General features: G+C 54.4%; 1 protein-coding gene across 2 annotated transcripts in view; it reads left to right on the top strand.

The window, feature by feature from the left end:
• Window positions 1-18,987, top strand: part of EPHB1 (EPH receptor B1) — a 75,063-nt gene extending 56,076 nt beyond the window's left edge. Inside the window, exons 9-17 of one of the 2 annotated variants that reach the window (XR_011338081.1) lie at window positions 150-214; window positions 4,547-4,669; window positions 5,706-5,953; window positions 6,069-6,284; window positions 8,297-8,446; window positions 9,066-9,259; window positions 9,764-9,919; window positions 10,415-11,769; window positions 18,674-18,987. Coding sequence is in view for 1 of the 2 variants with exons in the window: in XM_069864713.1 (XP_069720814.1) it covers window positions 150-214; window positions 4,547-4,669; window positions 5,706-5,953; window positions 6,069-6,284; window positions 8,297-8,446; window positions 9,066-9,259; window positions 9,764-9,919; window positions 10,415-10,523 (1,261 nt within the window). In the remaining variant the exon portion in view is untranslated. Of the gene's footprint in view, window positions 1-149; window positions 215-4,546; window positions 4,670-5,705; window positions 5,954-6,068; window positions 6,285-8,296; window positions 8,447-9,065; window positions 9,260-9,763; window positions 9,920-10,414; window positions 12,262-18,673 lie in introns of those variants that run through there. The other variant, XM_069864713.1, reaches the window with a different exon arrangement.
• The last annotated feature ends 813 nt before the right edge of the window (window positions 18,988-19,800 follow it).

The following is a 19,800-nucleotide window of genomic DNA, read 5'->3' as shown; positions in this document are numbered from 1 at the left end:
TTTAGGATCGGAGGGGTGGGCGAGGGGATCCTGGCACCTGGAGAGAGCGTGGAGGTGCAACCGCTCTCAAGGTGTTGCTGGCAGGGGAGTGGTCTGGTGTCATCACCAGCCACTGGTTCCTCAAGCCTGGCTGCTTTCTCTCCTCCCAGGAAGCGCGCGTACAGCAAGGAGGCCGTGTACAGCGATAAACTACAGCACTACAGCACTGGGCGAGGTGAGCGGGGCAGCATGCAGGGGCCATGCTCCCACACTGGCACATGCCCCTCTTCTCCATCTTTAGATGCACGTGGTGCGGGCGTGAAAACTCCCAGGGGCAGAGGGAGAGAGGCAAAGCTGCCCTCAGCTCTGTGTCAAGGTGTCTGCGGGGGGACCTGGTGCAGCAGGGTGGGTGGGAAGAGGAACAGGGGGGACTTGGGGGAAGGGGGTGGGTCTGGGTGTACGGGAGGGTGTAGTGGGAAAGGGCATGGGGAGAGGATGCAGTGAAGACTCCCAAGAGATGAAGGGAAGGAGAGAGGCAGCATGAAGAAGGGGGATGAGCTCCTGATCTGCAACAGGCTTTGCCTGGGCCAGGATCGGTGCTGGGCTGCATTTACCGCTCAAGAGACTCTGAATTTTGGGAGCGTAGTCATTGAGGAGGGGCTGGTGACCAGCGTTGCCGTTCTCCTGATGCTTGCCCTGCACCCTGCTCTGGGAAGGATGTGTGGCCAGTGGTTGGGGAAGCTTAACTGGCTTTGGGCAGCCGATGCCCTTGGCAAACAACCAGGAGAGCCTGAGCTTGAAGGGCTTTTTCTGAAGACACCTTTGGAGTTGGTGGAACTGTGCAGCTCCTGGCAAAGCAGTCAGTGGACCATTGTGATCACTGCAAATGATAATAAAGCATCAAACCATCAGCTTCAGTGGGTGAGAAGTTGCTACCCAGTGCCTGCAGGCTTCGTGCCCCAACCCTAGGGATGTAAATCCCATTTACGCTCTCCTGGAGATGCCTCCCTGGTGCATTTTGCTGCTGTGCAGGAAGAAACTGCCCCTGGGTCCTGGGCACCTGCCTGCGGAAAAGGGATGGTGGTGAACAAGGGATGAGTGGAGGATGGGAGCAGGATAGGCCAGAAGGAGAGGGATGGAGGTGGAATGATCAGCATGGCAGGGGAAACAGGAGGGCTTGGAAGGAAGGAAGAGGTTTGGAGGCAGCCAGGAGAGTGAAGCCAAGCTGGCACCAGCACCCTACGTGTCCTTTGACCTCCTCAACTTCATACAAAACCTTGCAGCGTGATGGCAAGGCTGTGAGGGCCCATAAACCCCCCCAGCAAACGATAAACTGTTCTCCAAACATCTCCAGGCGACACTCAAATACAATGGTCCTGTGCTTTTCCTCCTCCGTTTCTTTGCATTTCTGCACCGTGGGTGGCAGGGGAAGATGTAATTGATGCCTGATAGCTAAACCCATGTTGGGCTGCAGGTGGACTTATTTTCCCCATTTTCCCCCCTGTTTGGGAACAATTCCCCACCCTGTGTGCGTCCCTGGCTCACGTGCATCCCACCCTATGTGCATTCCCCCCCCCGCCTCCTGTATCCCAAAGTCACCCCGTGCACCCCAAACCCCAGGGTGTTCAAGCCAGGGAAGAAAGCAGTGAAGCAGGTGTCGGGGTTTAGTTTTTAAAGCTGGGCGATGTGAGGATCATTTCCCAAAAGCCAGGGTGTTAGGGCCCCCGCCCGCACAGCAAAACCCTTGCAAGGTTAGTGAGCCTCTAGGCGCTTGGTTATCGCAGATGCTGGAGCAAAACAGGTGGGAAATTTGTGGCGAGCGACTAATGGAGGAACAAGCGCAGCCACTGGAACAAATCACCGCGTGGTTCCTGGCGTTACAGCCTCCCCACGCAGCTCCACTGTCCCTCCTGGCAGTGCCTGGGGATCACTGCAAGGACTTCCCCAGGCGAGTTTTGGGGTGAGATGGGGTCTTTCAGGTTGTAATTTCTTGTGCTTTGTCTCTGCTGCTGTTTTGCCAGGAGCTTTGAGACAGGGGAGGTGGGGAAAGTGCCCCGTTGAAGCGGCAGCGCTTCAGCAAGGAAGGGTTTTTCTCTGTCCGGCAATATTTATTCCCAAGGAAAAAGGGTGTTGGATGGAATCTAATGCTGGAGTCAGGGTCACAGTGCAGAGCGTTTCAGCTTTTGAAGAATGACAAATGATTCACTATTGTCTGGGGTAAGGAGTGGCCTAATCCAGTTTCTGAGAGGATCAGGGCAATATTAAGAGCATAAAGCTCTCTTTGCATGAGGCTCAGCCTTTGGTGCTGTGTGCCCAGCTTTTGCTAGCACAGTGACGATGAGCTGTGGCTGAGCTTTGCGGAGATGAGTAATCATTTTAGGTGCCCTGATCTCGCAAATTTGTATGGAATGGGAAATGCAGGAGATACGCAGGGAGCTGGGGGTGGGGGTTTCCTGAGCCTGCGGGTAGACCCCAGGGCACTCAGAGGGCGTTTGAAGACTCACCTGTAATTGCGGTGGGCAGGACGCTTTGGCATTATCGTCTCCTTTATTTCTTCCATATTTTGATCAGTGAGTCAGTCCCGGTTACGATCCTGTAAATCCCTTTGTAATCCTGGCTGGAGCATCAGCCGCTCTTGTAAAAAATTTATGGTGCAGTTAAAGTGCATGAGACAGAGCCGTAACGGGATTTATGAAGTGGGAGATGCACAGATGGCTTCATTGCAGCCTTCCCCACCCGCCTCCGAGGCACAGAGCTTTTGCCCTGAATGCCCCTTTTGGGGACGAGGATGCTCCTGCCTGGTCCCTCCTGAGTCCCGGGGGCCCTGCGAGCAGTTCTCCCTCGGTGGCTGTTCTGCACCATCTGAGCTGCCAGGCTCTCACAGCTCCTCCTGAATTGCTTGCCAGCAAACTTGCAAAGCAGCTGGGAGCCGTGTTAGATCCCTGGTGCGGAGCCACAAGGAGGTGATGCTGAGGTCCACGCGTTGGCCTGCACGTTGGCTCTAGAAAGGCTTGGAGAAGCGCCAGTGTGATTGGATCACAGCCCTTGGTGAGATCCTTGATGGCATAGTCAAACACTGCTGATGGCCACAAGGGTGAGGTACCTCGAGGAGGAGGACCAGGCAGCTGTGTCCATCCCGGTCTCCTCTAGAGGTGACCTTAAGGGGCTGCTACGCCATCCTTGGTCCCCTTTTTGGGTAAGAAATGGCCCAGCAGGCTGAACCCCCACAGGGAGCCCCAGCCCATTCAGGGTGCCTTTATGCCAGTGCCCTGCAGCCGTGCCTCCCAGCAGCTCTGCAAACCCCAGGGCATCTGAGCACAACATCTGCAAAGCCCATTTATGGAATTAGGGTCTGTTTTGGATTTTTGCCCTTCACAAAGGGCAATAGCCCACTTGCTGCATCTCCCTGTGGCGTGGCCGGATCCTGCTGCCCCGGATTGCACCTGTGCGAGAGGCTGCACACTCGTGGAGGCTGGCAGAGCTGTGGTTTATGGCTCCGTGCAGGCTGTTGATTATAATTGCTGCACTCTGTCAAGTTAGCGGTAGCCACAAAACTATCAGAGGCCTTTTTGGGTAAATAAATATTTCTTTACTAATGCACATGGCCTTGTAAAGCCCTCACTGTAAAGGCAGGGAAATGTAGCTCAGATCTGGAACTGCTCCCCATTGCTGGAGGGAGGAAGAGGAAGAATAATGATGGAGGAGTCGGAGGGCAGAGAGGGAGAGGACGGAATGAAATGGAGGGTTTGATGGGATGGGTGAACAAAGAGGACAATGATCTCATGAAGCTCCGCAAGGCCAAGCGCAAGGTCCTGCACCTGGGTCGGGGCAATCCCAAGCACAAACCCAGGCTGGGCAGCTAATAGATTGAGAGCAGCCCTGAGGAGAAGAACTTGGGGTGCTGGGGGAGAAGCAGCTCAACATGGGCCAGCAACGTGTGCTCACAGCCCAGAAACCAACCGTGTCCTGGGCTGCATCCAGAGCCGTGGGACCAGCAGGGAGGGAGGGGATCCTGCCCCTCTGCTCTGCTTTGATGAGACCTCACCTGGAGACCTCACCTCATGTACGAGGCCAGGCTGAGAGAGTTGGGGTTGTTCAGCCTGGAAAGGAGAAGGCTCTGGGGAGACCTTAGAGTAGCTTCCAGTGCTGAAAGGGGCTCCAGGAAACCTGGGGAGGGGCTCTTGATCAGGGAGGGCAGGAATAGGACGAAGGGAATGATTTTCAGCTGGAAGGGGAGATTAAGCTGAAATCTTATGGAGAAATGTTTTGCTGTGAGGATGGGGAGGCCCTGGCACAGGCTGCGCGAAGCAGTGGCGGCTGCTCCATCCCTGGAGGGGTTCAAGGCTCTGCCCGTGGCAGGGGGTGGAACTGGATGGGCTTTAAGGTCCCTTCTACCCCAAAACTGTTCTATGGTTCCTTGCTTCTGTGATAAGGGTCTGTGGGGGTGGTGCATGAATCTATCTTAATGGATATATGGAGACTGTGAGGACTCCAGTTTTTGGCTATGACACAACTCGTCTTGCTTTTCTCTCCCTTTTGCCATTGCTCCCAAATTTCCCATCATAAGGGTCTCCAGGGATGAAGATCTACATCGACCCCTTCACTTACGAGGATCCCAACGAGGCAGTCCGAGAGTTTGCTAAGGAGATCGATGTGTCCTTTGTGAAAATTGAAGAGGTCATTGGAGCAGGTGGGTTTCACTGTCCCTGCCACCGTCAGCTGCTCCTGTGTGGCCACACACCTGCCTGGAGCAATTTTCTGGGAGTGCACACACGGTCCTTCACCAGGAACCCTCAAGGAAGCCTCAAGACATCAGGCTTTCCGTGGTTTGTGATGAGTTAGGGTGGGCTCAAGTTTGGTTTCTGCTCTCAAAGTTCCTCTGAGGTGGGAAAGGTTTCATGAACGTATTCGCTGGGTGCCCATGAGGCCTCCTGGGATTCCCTAGTTGCCTTTTCCATGAGATACCCAGGGAAGGTCAGCTCTCGCTTGTGCCTGTGCCATATTCCCATACACATGTGTATGTACACACGCATGCATGGGTCTGTTTGTTAGCTGTGCTGCTTTTATTGCGTTTTTTAAATAACTCTAGTACTTCTGGAAGAGAAAGTGAGAAGCCTGGGGGGGAGGCTGCAAAGAAACAATGAGCTCGTTCAGTCAGGATCAGGCTCAGTGACAGCTGCCCTTTGCTGCTCATCGAGGCAAAGTGGCTGCACACCTGGCTTAAATGTAATCCCTCCACAGGCAAAGTTTGCCTCGGCAAAGGACAAGCTCTCCTGCTGAAAATGAGAGGATGCTTGTTCTGTATTTTAAATCAGAGGATAGCAATGAAAACAGCCCAATTATTTTCCATTCCAAGATAATTCATGTGCAAAACAGCAACTGAACTTATCTATGCCAACACCTTGTGTTTGAGGTAGTCCTTAAATGTTGATTCTCTTGCTCAGCAAATCCTTCTTGTGGGGTTTGCAAAAGCGGCTCCAGCATCTGCTTCTATCTGCACTGAGCTCTGTTACCTCAGAGGAGGTAGCACGCCCAAACAGCAGCAGACATTGCCCCTTTTAAAGAGAGCAGGGGAGTAGATTTATAGAGGAGAGCATCACTGAAGTGTTAACTCACTGGCATTTCTCAGCTGGTTGGATTGGAGACCAAGCAGCTTGAGGTATTGGTACCATTTGCAATGTTTTATGTGGAGGAGGAGGTGGCAGAGGATGCTCTTTCACTTGCAGGGGAGTTTGGTGAAGTGTATAAAGGACGCCTGAAGTTGCCTGGTAAGCGGGAGATCTATGTGGCCATCAAAACGCTCAAAGCTGGCTACTCTGAGAAGCAGCGCCGGGATTTCCTGAGTGAGGCCAGCATCATGGGGCAGTTCGACCACCCCAACATCATTCGATTGGAAGGGGTGGTGACCAAAAGCCGACCGGTCATGATCATCACGGAGTTCATGGAGAACGGGGCCCTGGACTCGTTCCTGAGGGTAGGTTGAAGTCCTCCAGGAACGTGCAGCGTCCTCCCAAGCTTGGGGATGAGCGGCTCTGGTCCCTCAGTGGGGTCTGCATGTTCACCCAGGTGCCTGTTCTTTCCTGTCGCAGCAAAATGATGGGCAGTTCACGGTGATCCAGCTGGTGGGGATGCTCAGAGGAATTGCTGCTGGGATGAAGTACCTTGCAGAAATGAATTATGTGCACCGAGATCTGGCTGCGAGGAACATCCTGGTCAACAGCAATCTGGTGTGCAAGGTGTCGGACTTTGGCCTCTCACGCTACTTGCAGGATGATACATCTGACCCCACCTACACCAGCTCCTTGGTACGTACCTCTCGGCAAGATTTGGTCTTGCTCAGCATCCCCTGTGCCTGCCTTGCACCCAGTGCCAGCTGGACCTGGGAGCACGGTGCTGGATGTATGCCCGGAGCTCCTACCATGGGTGGGAACATCTCAGGAGGTTTCCCACCATGTAGGCTTGTGGCCTGCAGACCCTGGCCGTGGTTCCCACCCATCATCCTCTTTTCTCTCCTTTCCCTTCCTCCCTTTTATGAGTTTCCTGCCTTCCTCCTTCCCCAGGCACCTTTCTGCCCTTGGCAGTTTCCAGATAAGCCTCTTCCTGCTCCTCTGTGGTTCACAAAGTAATTCCTGGAGAGACTGGAAAGCAGAGTCAGAGAGATCACAGGGTCTCCTGATGACACAACAACGGTGTTTTCACTCCCCTTTACCCAGAGCTCCACATCTGGTCTGCATTTCTCTGCTGGAAACCTGTTTCAGGCATTAATCAAAGAGACAAGCCTAACGGGAGGTCCACTGCTTCCCAGCCACCCTCTTACCCTTAATTCACTGCTCTGTAGGTCACGGCAGCCCTTGCTCCCCGTGCCTTGGAGGATGCCCCAGCTCCCCACCACAGCCGTCCTCCTGCCCACGGGCTCTCCAATCCCACAGGGGTGTTACGGATGAACAGAGGAGAAGGGGATGAGCAGCCCATTGACCTCATCTGATCGAGTAATTAGAATAGAGCCTTTGAAGGCTGACTTAGCATTTTGGCCTGGCTGCAGCTCCTCACTCTTCTTCCGCTGCCTACAGGACGTTGCCCTGCTCCCTGGAGCTGCCCTGGTCCTGCCCGCACCCGTCCTGCTCGCAGCATGCCTTAAACGCTTATCATTTATTTTATGCTCAATGACCCCAGCAGTAGCCGCTGGGATGAGGCACATAGTAGCTTTTTCCCCACCTTTAGAGATAAAAGAGATTATCTCATCTGTGTTTTTATTTAATTTGGGTCATAATAGATCTCCCCGGCAGCTGGGAAGTGATGCTGCGCTTGTGATTGCATCACTCTGCCTCCCACAGCAGGTTTTTAGCTCTGGGGAGAAGACAGGAAAAACAACCTAGCAGTTAATTTCTCCATTTGTAGTTATTCAAATCAAATTTTTTTTGCCATTCATCCTTTCGGAGCAGCTGATACTTCGTCGGAAGAGGCTACAGAAGACAATTGTGCTGAACGATTTACGATGCAGTTCTGCCTGGAATGAGACCCGTGCGTGTCTGCGGATTCCTCCACCCCTTGGCTCTCTTTGCTGTTGTTCCGCGGTGCTTGTTCAGGAAGCTGCCTCTCGGGCATGCTGCCCCTCTGCAGCATCCCTGCCCCCTTGGCACAGCCTCCAGCCCTCCCTGTCCTGCCAGGAGCTGGGACCTGCCCTGGCTCGATGGGGTGGCTTGAGAAGCAGAGCCTGATCTTGAGCTTTTAGGAGAATGAGGGGCTCTCCGCTAGAGGCACTTCCCCGTTCAGTGCTTTCCAGGCCTCCTTGGGACTTAAAGGTGTTTTGGTTCTTGCCTTCCACTCCTAAGGTGGGTCTGGAAGGGCCTTCCAGCAGCTGTGGGAGCTCAGACGATGCCATAGAGGATGCTCTAGGTTAGACCTTGTTTCTGTTGAAGGCCGAGAGATGGGGATACCTGTGGCTCCTTATCTGAGCGTTAGTGTAGTCTTTGTTACCTGGTGTCTCCTCGAGCAGAGTCCTGGGGACAGGCCAGCGATGAGCTGGGTCCTGCAGGGCAGCTGGAATGAGGAGGTGTCATGCAGGAGTGGCTCCCGAGTGGGATAGACACTTTTGTCTCGCTTGGCTCAGCCCTTTTGTGCAGGTACCAGATAGATTCATAGAGGTGTTTTCGGCTCTTGCCTCCTCGTCCCATTGGGTACCACGTGGCAGATGCTCTGTGGGGTCCCTGGGGACCAGTGGCTGGAGATGTGCAGGATGGCTCCGGCCCTGGCTCAGGGGTGTCTGGGCTCCACTGCCAAGACTGCTGTTTCTCAGCTGCTCTCCCTCTTTCCGCAGGGTGGGAAGATCCCTGTGAGGTGGACAGCACCGGAGGCTATTGCTTACCGCAAGTTCACCTCGGCCAGCGACGTCTGGAGCTACGGCATTGTCATGTGGGAGGTGATGTCGTTCGGGGAGAGGCCCTACTGGGACATGTCCAACCAAGATGTAAGCACTGGGGATGGGTCTGGGGGCATCCACGCAGCTCTGGGGGGCAGGCAGGGGTCTCGTTCCCAGAAGAAAGCCCTGCCTGAACGGCTCTCTGCTCCTTCCCGAAGCCTCACTGAAGCAGTGCTCGGTTTTGGAGATGAAACAGGTCGGTGAGTGAGAGGATGCAAGGAAGGAAATTGGAAAGAAAAGCCAGTGGGCTGGTAATTGGACTTCAGGAAGCTGCAGGGCCTTTGAAAATGTTCAGAGGGTTTACAAGCGGGGAAAGAGCTGTGTTAGTTGCACTGCAGCACTCCGAGGCGATCCGCCGAGATAATGAGTGGCAGCTTTCTGCCGGGAGGAACTGTGGCGTGTGGAGCATCAGAGCAGAGATTAACCTCCGAGAACCCCGGCTCTGAGTGTCTCCTCCTGCTCCCTTTGCTGGTGATCGAGTGGGCTGGCAGCTGCCTTTGCGGTGCATGGCAGTGCTGCCTGTAGCACCTCTGCCCGCCCATGCAGTTCCACTCGGGGATCTGAGCAGCAGGGGTGGCTCAGCCCCAGCCGTGGCTGTGTTTTTCCCTAACAGAGACCTCTGAGCTCCTTGTCCTCACGCGCTGCTCCCTCCCCTGCCGCCCTGCAGGTCATCAACGCCATCGAGCAGGACTACCGGCTCCCGCCACCCATGGACTGTCCCGCTGCCCTTCACCAGCTGATGCTGGACTGCTGGCAGAAGGACCGCAACACCCGCCCGCGCTTCACCGAGATCGTCAACACCCTCGATAAAATGATCCGCAACCCGGCGAGCCTCAAAACTGTGGCTACCATCACCGCTGTGTGAGTCTCCCAGCACAGAGGATGCTCCCATGTCCACGTCCCACACTGTGGCAAAAGGATTCCTGAGCAGCTCGTGCTGCCGGGGGGAAGGACAGGAACTCCTGAGTTGTTTGCCAGGCACATGGGGTTTCTGTCTTTGCTCTGCTTGACAATCAGGCAAAGAACATGCAGTTTTCAGTTGAGCAACAGCAATAATTCTTCGCTATTGATTCACTGTGGCATGTGACCATACAGGCGCGCTGTCTGCTCTGCCAGCGCCTCCTCCCCTGCGGCTCCCGCAGCTGGATTACAACGTGCAGGGCAGCAAAGCGCTGCTTGGCTGTTCCCATAGGCCAGGCCTTCCTCGAGGCTTTCCTTGTCTCAGGCACGTGCTGGGAGCAGGGCAGTTCCGGAGGGAGGGCGCGGAGGGGTGAACTGGGGGCACTGTTGTGCACCAGCCAGGCTGGCGCAGCGCAGTGCCACGGCACTGGCCGGGCTTGTCACCAGCGGTGTGTCCTGTTGCAGGCCTTCTCAGCCCCTCCTTGACCGCTCCATCCCCGACTTCACTGCCTTTACCTCAGTAGATGACTGGCTGAGCGCTGTGAAGATGAGCCAGTACAGGGACAGCTTCCTGACCGCTGGCTTCACCTCCCTGCAGCTCGTTGCCCAGATGACGTCCGAGTGAGTTGGATGCTGCCCGGGACGGGCTGGGGCTGCGGGAGGTGGGCAGGTTGGTGCCAGCTGTCTGCAGAGGGAAGTGGGTGGGCAGAAGCACCCTGAGTCGAGGTGGCCGCGTTCACAATCCGGGGGCCAGCCTGCAGCTCTCTGTCTGCTCTTGGTCCCCCCTCACCCCTGTGATGCTTGTGGACTCTGTGGCTGCTCTTCTGCTGAGTGGCGTGGACCAGCTGAGCTTGTCTCCCTCGCCTCGCTGAGAGACGGCGAAACAGATACACCAGTCCTCAGGTGCCCCTTGAGGCCGTGGCCCGGGCTGGCCAGGGAAGTGGTGGCTGCCCCATCCCTGGAGGTGTTCAAGGCCAGGTTGGATCGACCTGGTCCAGTGGGTGGTGCCCGGCTCATGGCCGGGCGTTGGAACAGGATGGGCTTCCCTTGCAACCCAAATCACTCCATGATTCATTCTATGATATTCCTCCATCCGTCTGTCTGTCTGTCTTCCAGAGACCTCCTGAGAATAGGGGTGACTTTGGCTGGGCACCAGAAGAAGATCCTGAACAGCGTCCAGTCCATGCGAGTACAGATGAGTCAGTCTCCGACCTCGATGGCATGATGTCCCCCGTCCGACGGGGAGGGTCCGGGGAGGGCGCGCAGCGAGGGGCAGAGGTGGGTGGGGAGGAACTGAAGGGCGCTGCGGGGTAGCATTTGGAGAGGAGCCACCGCTGCCTGGGACTGTGACTGCAGACGAAGGATGTTCCTGGGAGTCTTCTCTAACTGGTGACTTCCGTTCCTCACCCACAGAAGCACACTTACCGATGTCATGGGGAACAGCCTATAAATACATATAAATATGTACAAATCATATATTTAAAAAAACAAAACAAAAAAGGACAAAGACAACAAACAATGAAGACAAACCAATGTGTGTTGGGGAAGCAAACCCAAACCTGAGAGACCAGACTCCAATCCCACTGGTGAGCAGTGATCTAAACTGAGAAGGAGAAAGGGGCTGTTGGGGAAGGGAGAGGCATGAGGTGGAGCGTCCCGTCTGGAGAAACTGCCTTCCTTGTCTTCTTTTCTTTCGCCCTCCCTCCCTGCCCCGGCCCTCCCCGCTCCCCTCTCTGCTCACGGACCGGGTGGAAGTGTCCTCAGACATCTCCGCAGCTCCTGCCGTCCTGCCCGGGGGCCACTCTGGCAATGACCAAAGGACTTCGCTGACCACTGCATGGGGGATCCGACCCAATCCAGTTAATGTCTTCATATTGAAGAAGAGATGTACCTTCAATAGAAAACCTTGGGTTTGGTTTTTTTTTTCTTTTTCTCTTTTGCTTGCATTTTTTTTGCAAAAAGGAAAAAAAAAAGGATTAAAAAAAAAATAATAATAATCCATCCTGGAAATGGAAGGAGGTGTTCCCGTGTGTGTGTGCGCTCGTGCGCGTCTGTACCTTGTCAACTCACCGTGGACTCACTGCTTGTCCCTCACTGAAGATCCCTGTTACCCCACAGCAGCAGCCGGCCGGCTCCCATGCAGGGGCCTGGGGTTTGTGCTCGAAGCCCCCGGGACTGGGAGGTCGCAGGGAACCACACGGCGGCGAAGCAAGCGCTCAGCATCCCGCGGGCGGGGAGGAGGATGCGGGGTCTGCCCGGCGGGGATGGACGGGAGTGGAGGAGCTGCCGCACGGTATTGCCTGGGTTGACAACTGCTGGAGAAGGAGAGAGGTGCTCTGGGGAATGGACTGCGGAGGCCTCCCGAGCCCCGGCGAGGCGCAGAAGATGGCTATGGAGGACTTTTTTTCCCCATCTTGTGGACCTAAGGATTTTGATATTGAATTACGGACTTAGGTTTCCTGGCTTCAGAGGTAGGTCCGTTTGTCTCATGTGCCTCTCGTCCATCTGTCCTTCTCTGTAGTTTCCTACTGGCTTCCAAAGCCTCTCCCAGTGACTGTTTCCTTGTATTTAATTTGATTTTTATTCTTTTTCTGTTGCACTGTTGGCCTCCTTTGCAAATCGATCTCGTTAAAATTACCAGACGCGTGTCAGTATTTACACAGATATTGTGGAACTGGGCACTCTAACTTCCCTCTGTGGATCGCGCCGAGAGTTTATAAAATGAATGAATTCTTAATAAGGCTTTTACTTAGAGGGTTGCGTGCGAGCTATAAGAATCTGTCACCGCGCTGTTGCTGGCACCCAGCAGCGCCCATGTGGCAGGGAGAGCGGTGGCGTGGGCGAGCGGCCCAGCCGTGCCTCGAGGGCTGCCGGGCCCGGCCGTGACGTGGTGCTGCGGTGGCTCCTACATGTACAAGAAACCCTCCGTGCCCCTCATGCGTCCATCTCTGCCACGGGGATGCCCCGTGTCCTCCTGTGCCACGGAGATGCCTTGTGTCTCTGCGGCGTGGGGATCCCTCACTTCTGCCTGAGCTGTGGGTTTGTCCCCTGTCCGTCCTCGCCATTGAGTTGCCACACACCCACCTGCACCGTGGGTTCGTTCTGAGTCCATCTGTGTTGTGGTGTGACCCCATGCTCATCCGTGCCATGGAGACCAGGGAATCATAGAATCATAGAATGTGTTGGGTTGAAAGGGAGCATTACAGGTCGTGGAGTCCTACCTCCTTGCAGGAGCAGGGATGTCTTTAACCGGGTCAGGTTGCTCAGAGCCCCATCCAACCTGGCCTGGAATGTTCCCAGGGATGGAGCCTCCACCACCTCCCTGCACAACTTGTGCCAGTGCCTCCCCACCCTCTCCAGATTTTCTTGCTGCCACCATACCCAAGTGGGAAACCCTTCCTCTGTCCGTGTGTCTTTGGCGTGAGCGTTGTCCCCCGTGCTGAGGCCATCGGGATGTTCTCTGACTGGGGGGCCCAGTGCTCGGCTCAGGAGGCTGGCAGCTGACACCACCAGCAGATGAAGGGTCCTGCTGATGGGGATGCTCCTTATGCCTCCGATTTAATTTCTTTAATCATCTAAGGAAGAGGCTCTGCCGAAGAACAGGAGCTAACAAGACACAGGAATTAGCTTGTTTTAAATCACTGAATTCCCCCCAGAGAAAGAGGCAGAGAAAAACACCCCTTGTTTACAACAGCAGGGACTGCTCCGCGTCCTGTCTGATAGATGATCACTAATACCTCTCGGGATACTCGCGGCCCAAATCTGTATTCCAGGATGTTGTCAAAGCGCATCCAACATGCAGATGGAGCGGGCGCCGTGCATGCTAACACACCACCTCGCCACATTGATATTCGCTGCCGGTGAAGGATCCTTTGTGGGTTTCTTTTATGATTTCTCTTTTATTAGAAGGAAGCTAAAGGCATTTAAAGAAATGAATGACAGCAACACGGGCTAAATATCAAAACTCCACCTTTATGACTCCCCTGCTGTGCTTCGCCCCGCCACACAAGCACCTGCGAGGCAGCTGGGCTGGAGGGACGATGCGACAGCACCACAGCCCTTTGCTTTATATTGGAGGCTTTATATTGGAATTGAGTTCTGCCCATCCAAACTCAAAAGACTGGAGGACCCCTGTGTGGATAAACTGGCTGTCCAGGTCCTTGGATGCTTTCAGAGATGCCGAGTCCTGTGACTGAACCACCTTGGTTTGATTTCCAGGAGTGGATGATGCTCATTGCCTTTCCTGCCTCCTAACACCCTGACAATGGCTAACTTGGACCAGCGCTCACCTGCTTTTCTTTATGGCTGGAAATCAAGGAAAATTGAGCCATTCTGCAAGTCGAGGGCTGCCGTGGTGCTCCATGGGCTGCGTGAGGTTGCCGACAGCGTTGTCCCTGGAGGTGATGCCTTCCAGACTAGGAGGGTCCACCTCCTCCACCCCAGTTCTGCACTGAACAGCGATGCCTGGATGCTGCTGCTCACCCAGGTTGCCCTCAAGTGAGCCCACCTCACACTTGCTCCTGATCCCATTCTTTCATGGAAACGTTTTGGAATTCTCAGTTCCTTCGCTACGTTTCTACAGTTCCAAAACCTCAGCCCTTCTGTGTCTTTTTAAGGGTTGTTTCTTGCATCTGGGTTGGCTTTGGTTTTTTTGCGTGTCGCATTACATCAAAAAGGGGACTTTTTGCTGTAAAAACCCTGCTCCAAGCTTGGTGCAAGGTCTTGGTGTGAGAACCAATGGGCAGGATTCATGTCTGGAGCAGGTCTTGCCAACTGGCTTCGAACATCCTCCAGTGCAGCCTTGTGGTGTTGCCCCCTCATCCCCCCAAAACAATCCCTCTTGGCAATCCAGCTGCACCGTTCCCCGGGCTTTGCCACGTCTTTTGTACAGCCTCGTCCCCGTTGGGCTGCGCCGAGTGCGGTGCAGGAGGCAGCCGCTTTCTCAATAGCAGTAATTAAAATGAGATGTCGTGCTGCCAGCCAAGGTAAGCTCAGCCCCTTGCACATCCAGGGCAAGAGCGAGCTTTTGAACGTGGAAGAGGAGCGGGTATTAATAGCATTATTATGTCCTTCTTTCTGGAGAAAAAAGGAGTGTATTTTATGCCATTTAATGACCTTCAAATTAACAGTTCTTTGAAAGCACTTATGTATATTTAATTTTAAATGTTGCTGCGAGTCAGAGCAGGGCTTGCGATGAAAACAGCAGGCAGCCGGTTTTTAAATAAGAACAAGCTCAGACCATTTTTTCTAAGCCTGTCAGCCTTTGGTGTTTGCAATGCTCCTTCCTGAGGAGACAACAGGGCTGTTGTTCCCCTGTCCCTCTTCGCTCCTCCTCCATCTCTGCTCCAGGAGCTCCCCATGCTCAAGCCTGAGCCCCGCGGAATCTCCTCTTCTGCTGTCTGCTCCTCCGTGGGGTGATGGCATCTTCTTGATGAGCCGGCGTGGAGGATGCTGCTCCGAGGTGTTTGGGTCAGAGGGAGGGAAGGGTTGTTTTGTGGTGGTTAGTTGCAGAGGTCCCATCAGTAAAGGTGGCGGCTAAGGACATCCCCGTGGGAGCCAGCGGGGCATCACAGCTGTCCCGTGGCCTAGAAGTCATCAGGCATCGCCTGTGAAGGTTATTCTGCACTGACTCACCACCAACACTGTTGTTCTGTGACGGAGACAGACACATTTGCATTTGTTAGGGTCTGAATTAAAGCTTTTGCTTTGATCCATAAAAGCTGCCGATATATTTGAGTCACTCTATGTTCACTTGGAAATCGTTACTCTTAAGCATTGAATTTCACTTTTAAAAAAAAGAATCAATGGATTTCTAAGACAAGGAATGGATTTACAGACCCTGCGGTGGATTTTCAAGTTCTCAGAAGTGTGCATAGCTCCAAGGTCACCTGTCCTGTTAAACTGCAGGTGGAAAGGCAGGTGCTTTGGGGCCAGGGTTTCTCATCTCATTCAGGAGCCATGGAGGCTGCTGCAGGGACATCACCAGGTCCTAGTGGACCCCAACAAAGGGACGGTGAGGAGAGGAGAAACCAGCTGCATTGCTGGGCGAGGTGACGGTGGATGGGGTGGCCCTGCCGGTGGCAGAGGCAGGATGGTGTTGAGGACTCCTGGTTCATCTCTGGAGGGAAGCGCTGGAGGACGTTAATCTGAACAAACCGGCTGTGTGTGTCTGAAGTGGATTAGCTGAACTCTGCTCATTCCCAAACAGACGGGCCCGTTTGGGGTGAGTGTGGAAGTAGCTTAGGCAAAAAATCTACTTAAGGCTGCGTTAATTCTAGATAAGTGTAGGGGGATTAACGCCTATGCTCTAAAAAAATTAATTGGAGTGAATTTTTCTCTGTGTCCCCAAGTAAAGTAGGCTTGGCAGCTTTCCCCATCCACGGCCCGGGCGGTGGCTTTCCCTTCTCTGCTCTCCCATCCCAGCGCGTTGCCCAGGAGCTGACAGCGCGGTGCGGGTGACCCTGCCTCCCTCTCCGTGGTTATCCTCAGGGGCCTTGTTAGGAAACTGAACCCTTGTGCGAAGGTGGGGAGAGAGGGCAGGAAAATTACGGTTGCCATCAGCACGATTATCAATGATAATTAGCACCAAGCGGGATGGATGGCAGGGGGTGCAGACCGTGCTGAGTGTTCTCCAAGGAGCAAGGTGAGGCTTGCGTTGGAAACGGGGGCTGGAGCCTCGTGGGGGCTCATGCAGGGAGGTGACTGTGAAACAGGCACACGTCAGTCACACCAGTGATCATCAGCGATGCAAGGGCTGCAGCACCTCCCGTATGAGGAGAGAGTGTCGGGGTTGTTCAGCCTGGAGAAGAGAAGGCTGTGGGGAGACCTTAGAGGAGCTTCCAGTGCTGAAAGGGGCTCCAGGAAAGTTGGGGAGGGGCTCTGGATCAGGGAGGGCAGGGATAGGATGAGGGGAATGGTTTTGAGCTGAAAGAGGGGAGATTGAGATGAAATCTTGGGAAGAAATGTGGGGAGACCCTGGCCCAGGTTGCCCAGAGCAGGGGTGGCTGCCCCATCCCTGGAGGGGTTCCAGGGCGAGGTTGGATGGGGCTTGGAGCCCCTGATGCTCCACGGCAGGGAGTGGGACTGGATGGGCTTTGAGGTCCCTTCCAACCCAAACTATTCCGTGATTCTGTGGTCACTTTTAGTTCTTTATTACCCTGTGACTTTGGCTGAGTTCTTTTCCCACTCCCCAGCAGGGTGTCTTGGGGAGGTGTCCGCATCCTGCGGTCTGGGACTCGGGCTCCCATCTCCTGACTGGGGTTGGTGCCCGGGGCACTGGGTGGGGATGGGGCACTGGGAGGCCCCTCGCATGTGACTCCCCTCGCATCGGGGGTTGGCGAGGGCAGCCGCTGGGTTTGTGGTGCCGTGTGCCTGGTGACCAGTCGGGGCGTTGGCTGCCCTGTTCCCGTGAGCACCCCTGCGGCCACGTCGATGCTGATGACACCTTCCCTTACACGATGCTTTCTCATCTCACTGGTGTGGCCTTTTTATTGCCATGTGTGTCATGCTGACACTTACAGGCTGAGATGAGAGCCGTCTACGCTGCTTCACAGGGGCTCCACGCTGGAGCCCTGTGGGGAGGAGGTGCAGTGGGCGAGCAGGTGCCCACCTGGGGATGTTCAACCGCCCTGCTCCTCCCTGTTCTCCCGCAGCTGCTCTTGACCTGCCCCTTGGGATCAATCCTTTGGGATCGGCTCAAATCACCCATAGCTGTGTAGACGTGGCACTTTGGGACGTGGTTTGGCAGGCACGATGGGGTTGGACTCGATGATCTTAGAGGTCTTTTCCAACTTTAATGGTTCAGTGACTCTGTGGGGAAGGGGAGGGATGCAGCTGCCTTTGAGAGCCCAGCCAGCAGCCGCCACCAAAAACCTCCAAACGCTTCCTCAGCTGGGTCGCTGCCGATGGGTTGGGCAGCTGTGGCTGAAGGGGCAGGGAAGGGCCGTGGGGCGAAGGTGGTGGCAGAGCCGGGAGCAGCGCCCGGGGCCAGAGCCGTTGCTCCACTGCAGCTTTAATGTGGCTGAACCTGCAGTCTGTACAAACCACTGGCTCCCCACGGACTTGGGTGCAGCCACCCCGATTTACACCGGTCCCTGGGGACCCACCTGGCTCAGCAGCTTGTTCAACATTGTCTGCTGCATCTGCTGCCTTTTGTAAAACATTATTTTTACTCCCATTGTCGCTTTTTCCTGCTGTTCTGCTCTCATTGGCGTTGATGGGAGCCGTGAGACCGAATCTCCAAGCGTGGCACCAAAAATGGACCCCGATGCATAAGAAATGCATGGCGATGTCTTTTCCCCTAGCAAAGCTTTTTATTTTTGAAGATAATCTCAGTTTCTCGGACCCTTTCTCACAGGCTCATTTTCCTGCCAAACTCTAAATTAGAACTGTGGAAAAGATCTCTAAGATGATCAGGTCCAACTATCGGCCCAACAGCACCACATAGAATCAAATTACTAAACAAAAGTTTTGTTACTCCCTGGTTCTGCTAAAAAAACCTGATTTTCATTCAGGAGAACGATGGTTTTCAATAGGAGTGAAATGTCAGCCACAGCTGGAGCTGGTTTTTGAAAGCCTCGGTGTGTGCGGAGAGGCACAGGGACGCCCGGCGGTAATTACGCCAGCGAGCTTTGGTTATCGGTGGCTCAGCAAAGGGACACAGCGGTCAATTGCTTTGTTATTTAATGTGGTGCCTTTATGTTTCCAAGGTGCAATTGTATATTAAAAGCATCTTTGCCTCTCTGAAGAGGCTAAATAATGGGACTCTGCTGCTGCCTGGCACTTGTGGGTTGCAGGGCGAGAAGGAGGTTCTCCTGGGGCTGCTCCTTTGGTTTGGAGACCTCCTGTTTCCACTGTCAGTGGAGAAAATGAGTGGGTTTTGTTCTTTGGGAACGAGGCATTTCTTGGTGTGTGGTGGTTTGCTCCCACTTTAGACCTGGGGCTGCTCATGTTGCAGTGTGAGGGGGAAAAACCAGCATCTTCACTGCTGGGAAACACAGCAACCCACCCACCCCCCAAATCCAGTCTCAGCCTCTGCTCTCCAAAGCATCTCAGCTTCACAAAGAAATGCATCTTCCATTCCTTTACCCCCCTGCCAAGGAAACACGGAGATCTTTCAATGCAATTGTCACTTTTCTGACAGCGTAGTAATTAATTGCTGCTTTTTATGGGAGTTTTTTTGAGAGGCTGCCTCTGCTATGTGATGTCTTTTGGTTTTGCAGGGTGCAGTCCAACAGCTGCAGGGCGGGGGGCTCAGCGTCGCGAGGGGCTCGGCTGTGAAGGGGCAGTCTGCTTTCTGGGCGACGTGCTGCTTCTCTGAGCACAGGACTTGCTTATTCTCACCTTCTGTTCCTTTCCCTCCCTCTTGCCTTGCAGGGGCGTCAAGTGCAGTGTTGCAGCCGGGCAGCAGCACCAGGGAGGGGATTGAGAGCGCTCCCCCTGCCACCCCGAGGTGACGACTCGGGAGCTGCGGCGCGCCCCGTGCCAGCCGGCCGTCCCCAGTCCTGTACATAACCAGTGAGATGTCTGTAAAAGATTTCACCCCTTGTAATTTTTTTTGCCTTTCTTCCCCCCTCCCCTTCCCCAATTTGTTGATTGTGTTGAAATTGTCGGCGTTTGTAACAGTAACTTTCAGAGAATATTGTACTAAAGAGAACATTGCACTCAATAAAAATGATGAAATAAGCCTGCACCCTCTCATTCCCCTTCCCAGGGGCAGCTTTTCGGCTGCAGGTCTCTCTTCAGCTCAGAGCTGGGTGAGTATTTGCCATGAATATTCATTGAGGGAACTAGCAGTGCTCCATCGCTCCTTGACTTACCTCGAATTTTGATATCCATCAGATCTGGCTCTCTGGTTTGTAAATTAAGTGACTTGATTCTCAGCAGTCCTGGTCGGAGGTTGCTTGCTTCAAGAAAGCCAGGAGAAGGAATTTTCTTGGCACAACTTTTCCTGCAAAGTGTGTTTCAAAGCCCTGATGTGCAATCGCTCCGGGAAGCCACACTGGAAGTGCTGACTGGGATGAAAGTGCCGCCTGCACCAGGGAGCACGTCGGCTCCTCGCTTCCCGAGTCTTGCTGGAGCCTGTCCATTCAAAAGCCGATGCTCTGCCTGAACCTGCTTGCCTTAAGGATTGCTCTAAATGCCTGCAGGGGAGTGGATTCTTCCTTCTGCATTGGCTGTGCTTGGGCATTTCATCCAGCCTGGACCATGCAGTCCGTCCAGGGGATGCTCCCTGGGGAGCTGACCCTGCTGCACGGAGTGACTGCAGCGAACGTCCTCCTGCTGCCAATGTGGCCTAAAAGGGGAGAATTTTGTAAACGGGTGGGTATGGAAATATGCAACCACCCCCCAGGTGTTTTGGATTCGGAAAGAGGAGCTTTGAGGGAGAGGTTTGGAGTTGGGGGTAAGCGGCTTCCCTTGCCCTGTGGTTTCGAGGTGATCTTGCATGGAGGGAGGCGTCTGCCAGCTCAGCTGTAGGTGGGACTGGCACATCCCGAGGTCTT

This window comes from Phaenicophaeus curvirostris, chromosome 10 (assembly GCF_032191515.1).
Source record: "Phaenicophaeus curvirostris isolate KB17595 chromosome 10, BPBGC_Pcur_1.0, whole genome shotgun sequence".
Taxonomy (NCBI): Eukaryota; Metazoa; Chordata; class Aves; order Cuculiformes; family Cuculidae; genus Phaenicophaeus; species Phaenicophaeus curvirostris.
Note: the sequence above shows the minus strand (reverse complement) of the source record. Positions and strands in the feature narration are given on the sequence as shown.